Source organism: Aplysia californica, unplaced genomic scaffold (genome assembly GCF_000002075.1).
Source record: "Aplysia californica isolate F4 #8 unplaced genomic scaffold, AplCal3.0 scaffold00220, whole genome shotgun sequence".
In the NCBI taxonomy this organism is placed as follows: Eukaryota; Metazoa; Mollusca; class Gastropoda; order Aplysiida; family Aplysiidae; genus Aplysia; species Aplysia californica.
In genome coordinates this window covers 987,312-990,770 of record NW_004797490.1, presented here as the reverse complement: position 1 = coordinate 990,770, position 3,459 = coordinate 987,312, and the positions used below count along the sequence as shown (strand labels likewise).

The 3,459-nt window shown below is 40.5% G+C and overlaps 1 protein-coding gene across 1 annotated transcript in view; it reads right to left on the bottom strand.

Annotated features, from left to right (window-relative positions):
- Positions 1 to 1,331: 1,331 nt before the first annotated feature.
- LOC101858784 overlaps positions 1,332 to 3,459 on the bottom strand; it is a gene marked incomplete at its 5' end in the record, with an annotated part of 5,628 nt that continues 3,500 nt past the window's right edge. The window contains 1 exon segment of the mRNA XM_005099632.2: positions 1,332 to 3,215. Coding sequence (XP_005099689.1) covers positions 2,458 to 3,215 — 758 coding nt within the window. The 3' untranslated portion in view covers positions 1,332 to 2,457.

The window sequence follows — 3,459 nt, the reverse complement described above, 5'->3', positions numbered from 1 at the left end:
ATAAGTGGGACCCACTTCTGTAATAATAACAACAATAGATGCTTTCAAAAACAAAAAGCTCCCAAATTTTGACATTTCCGAAGCTTTTTTTTCGAGGGGGGGGGGGGTGTTACAAAATTTAATTTACCCGTTTCAATGTAGTGAAAGCGCCATAAAAAAATAATTAGGTTTATTGTTTCAGATTTCTTGCTTAATAGATGAAAAAAAGTTGAAAGTTATTCAAATAAAACTGCTGGTAGTCGTTAGCTTTTCTTAAAACTTGATACATATTGTATACCAGGTATATATTAACATTTTTGTTTCGGGCATGCAGCTTTTAAAAAAATACATTTGGTACGTGTTTTACGGCGCTCGCAATTGCATAAGGTCTTATGAGCGCGCGGGACACAAACTTTTTTAAAAATTCGGTAGGAATTTTGAATTTTGTTTGGGTGCCTGCTGAAACCTACCCTTATCGATTTTAGGATCATCGAGGGATCTCTAACGTGCGCAACTTGCACACGGGACCTTTGAGATTTTTTCCCCATCCGTATCAGAGAAGGCTATATGTTAGATCTTACAACCCTTCGATCAGGGGTGTGGCTGAATGACAGCAGTGAGAAAGAGCCAAGGAGCAGCCTTGCAGTAGAGAAAGGCAGTAGAAAGAAGCCCAGAGGAGGGGGCAGAAAGTGGTGACGACAGAATATGATTATAGGGCAGGAAAGCTGTGCTATACGTAGAGCTACATGTAGTCAAAGAGTTTACATAACAAGAGGGGCCACTCCTCTCTTTGAGCCAATTAAAAAAGTGTCCTCAAAATTCGGTGGCGCCCTCTTCGCAAATGCGCACCTTTTGCGAACAGAGCTACCCTACTTGTATTTTAAAAAATCAAAGTGAAACTAGCAAGTTTTGAACTAAAATTCGAAAGAACGCTTTTTTAAAATGGTTACACTGACAAAAAACCTTTTCTGGAGGAAGGGGTGATTGTTTTCTTCGTTTAATTTGACTTAAGAATGAAAGACGAGAGGTCATTAAAATAAATTTTAAAAACCTAAAACTCCGCTCTGAACGAACCCGAACTGCTGATGAACAGCAGTCGATCTGCGCACGCAAGGAGGTGCTATTCCTATTCTTCTTCTGGAAAAACGAAAGAGATCTTCAAAACAGACTGCAGCGCCATCTGAAGCAAAGAGCGGACTTCCGGCGGAAACTTTTTTGGCTGAGTGGCCCATCTTGTTATGAACTATCTTTGATGTAGTTAGTTCAGCACTTCGAAGTGTACCCAAACAGGATGTTTCATAATATGCATGCATGACTTTGGTCTATTAAAAAATATAAAAGAATACGGGAAATATATTTAGTTTGAACACTTTATTGCGACACGAAAACACATCGAAACATTCACGAAACACTTGTTCTCTCAAAAATGTACGCAGCTGTACACACACATTATAATATATATATATGACAGACATTTTTTTCAAATTTTTTTGGTGTTTGTTTTTGCTTTTGTAATTTTTTTTTTTTTAAATTTTGGTGGTTATTTTTGGGAACTTACTAATCATTAGTATAAATAGACATTCAAAAGTGGTCTAAAAGTAAACAGTCATTGCATAAATCGCAGTAGAAAAAAATTAAAATGTTTCTGTAAGAGCAATGTGGCGTTTCAAGAAAGGATGAAACTTCTGTCCATATATAATATATTGCAAACGTCTGCTCTCATCTCTCAGTACACTGATGCTGAGATGGATTATGGCGAGTGCCTTTACTTTTAAAAGAAAAAGGATGTTATGTGGTGTAAATGAGTTGAAAAGGTAAAGCTAAAAACTAAAAGATTTGTGCAAAAATGTTTTGCTGCCGTGGGAATTATAAAATCAAGACGAGGCTGTAAAAGCTTCAGTTCAAACTACACAATAAGCGCCACATTTGATCTCTTGAATGCATGTCGCTTTTCAAAGGAATTCACGATGATTGTATTATTAGTTTTACGCTGAAAATGAAAAACAAAGTAATATCAAAACACTAAAACTTAGAACTCATAAAATCAAAGAAAGAAATTATGCTACATTCATTCATATCAATTTTGGTTAACCTGTTCAGGGTAGTTGATGAAAGACACTGGATATACGCCCGGAAAGCTTATTCTACGCTTCCACTTTCACATGTCGTACAACTTGACAAAATGAAACTTTAATAGTTGAAAAGTTGGTCGCATGTTCACTTTGAATTTACCTCAAACGTTACATTTCTCCGCTATGATTTAATTTTTTTTTCATTATTGTGCTTATTAACAAAATTCCATTTGCAACCCGAGAAATATACATATGTATCAAAATATTTTTAGAGAGGTCTTTATCTCGTCCGTCAAGTTTTCCTTAGCCTAGTTATTGAAAGTCAATTGTGAGTTTGGGATTTATCTCTCCTTTGTGAACTTTATTCTCAACGACTGAAGTCTCATTTTGACAAGCCATTGTACATTTAGTAAATTTCTAGATTCTGGAGGTACAGGGCATTGGAGTGTTGTCTCCCCGAGGATGACTCTTGTCGGCAGTTATTCATCCAATTTTCCGCGCGGTCAGAGTCACCGTAGTAATCGTCATCTTGGAAAGTGTGGTTATGAGCTTCTTCTTCCTCGTGAGATTCCTCCCCACAGGAGAGCTGTCCTGATTCCCGAGCCATGGGCAAGGCGGCAGGCCGAACTTTTGAATATGAATCCTCGCGAGCGTCATTACTACAGTCCTCCGCGATCACATCCGGGAGATTACTTCCTAGAAGTGAAGTGTTGCTACTAAAGACCCGAGCGCGGTAGTCGCGGTTCGTTTCCTTAGGGCGTTGCAGATACCGCGCTTTGTGTTGTTGGGGCACGTGACAGAGCGACTGCGAGTGACGCCCTAGCAGCAGTTTCCTCTGAAAGTTTGGCGTAAAGGCGTCCACTTGCGATCGCTTACGGTCGATAGTTGATGACCAGTTTGACGTCGTCGTAGTATTCACTTGTAGGGATTGTCTGCGGGTGGTGGTGGTGGTGGCCACGGCGGCGGCGGAAGACCGTTCTGACGTAGTGGTGGCGGGAAGCGAGGTTCGTCTGCCTGCCAGCTTCCCGTGCAGCAGGTCACTGACGTATTGGCGCTCCTGTTGCATCAGCACTTGACGCAGGACTTGTGCGCAACACAGCCGGTTGGGAAGGCAAGGCAGACTGTCGTCGTCAGCGTTTTTTCGCATGTACTTGATATACGTATCTGAGAACAGAACATGAGCTTTTATTGAATTACGTCTGTCTCTTCTTTCAAACCTATTGTTATGTGTTTTGTGTGGACGTGTGTGCTTGTGTGTGTGTTTTAGTGTATACATGTTTGTGTGTGTTTGTGTGTTAATATGTGTGTACGTGTATGTGTGTGTGTGTGCGCGTGAGCGTGTATTTGTGTGAGCGCGCGCGCTCGTGTGTGTGTGCGTGTGTGTGTGTGTGTGTGTGTGTGTGTGTGT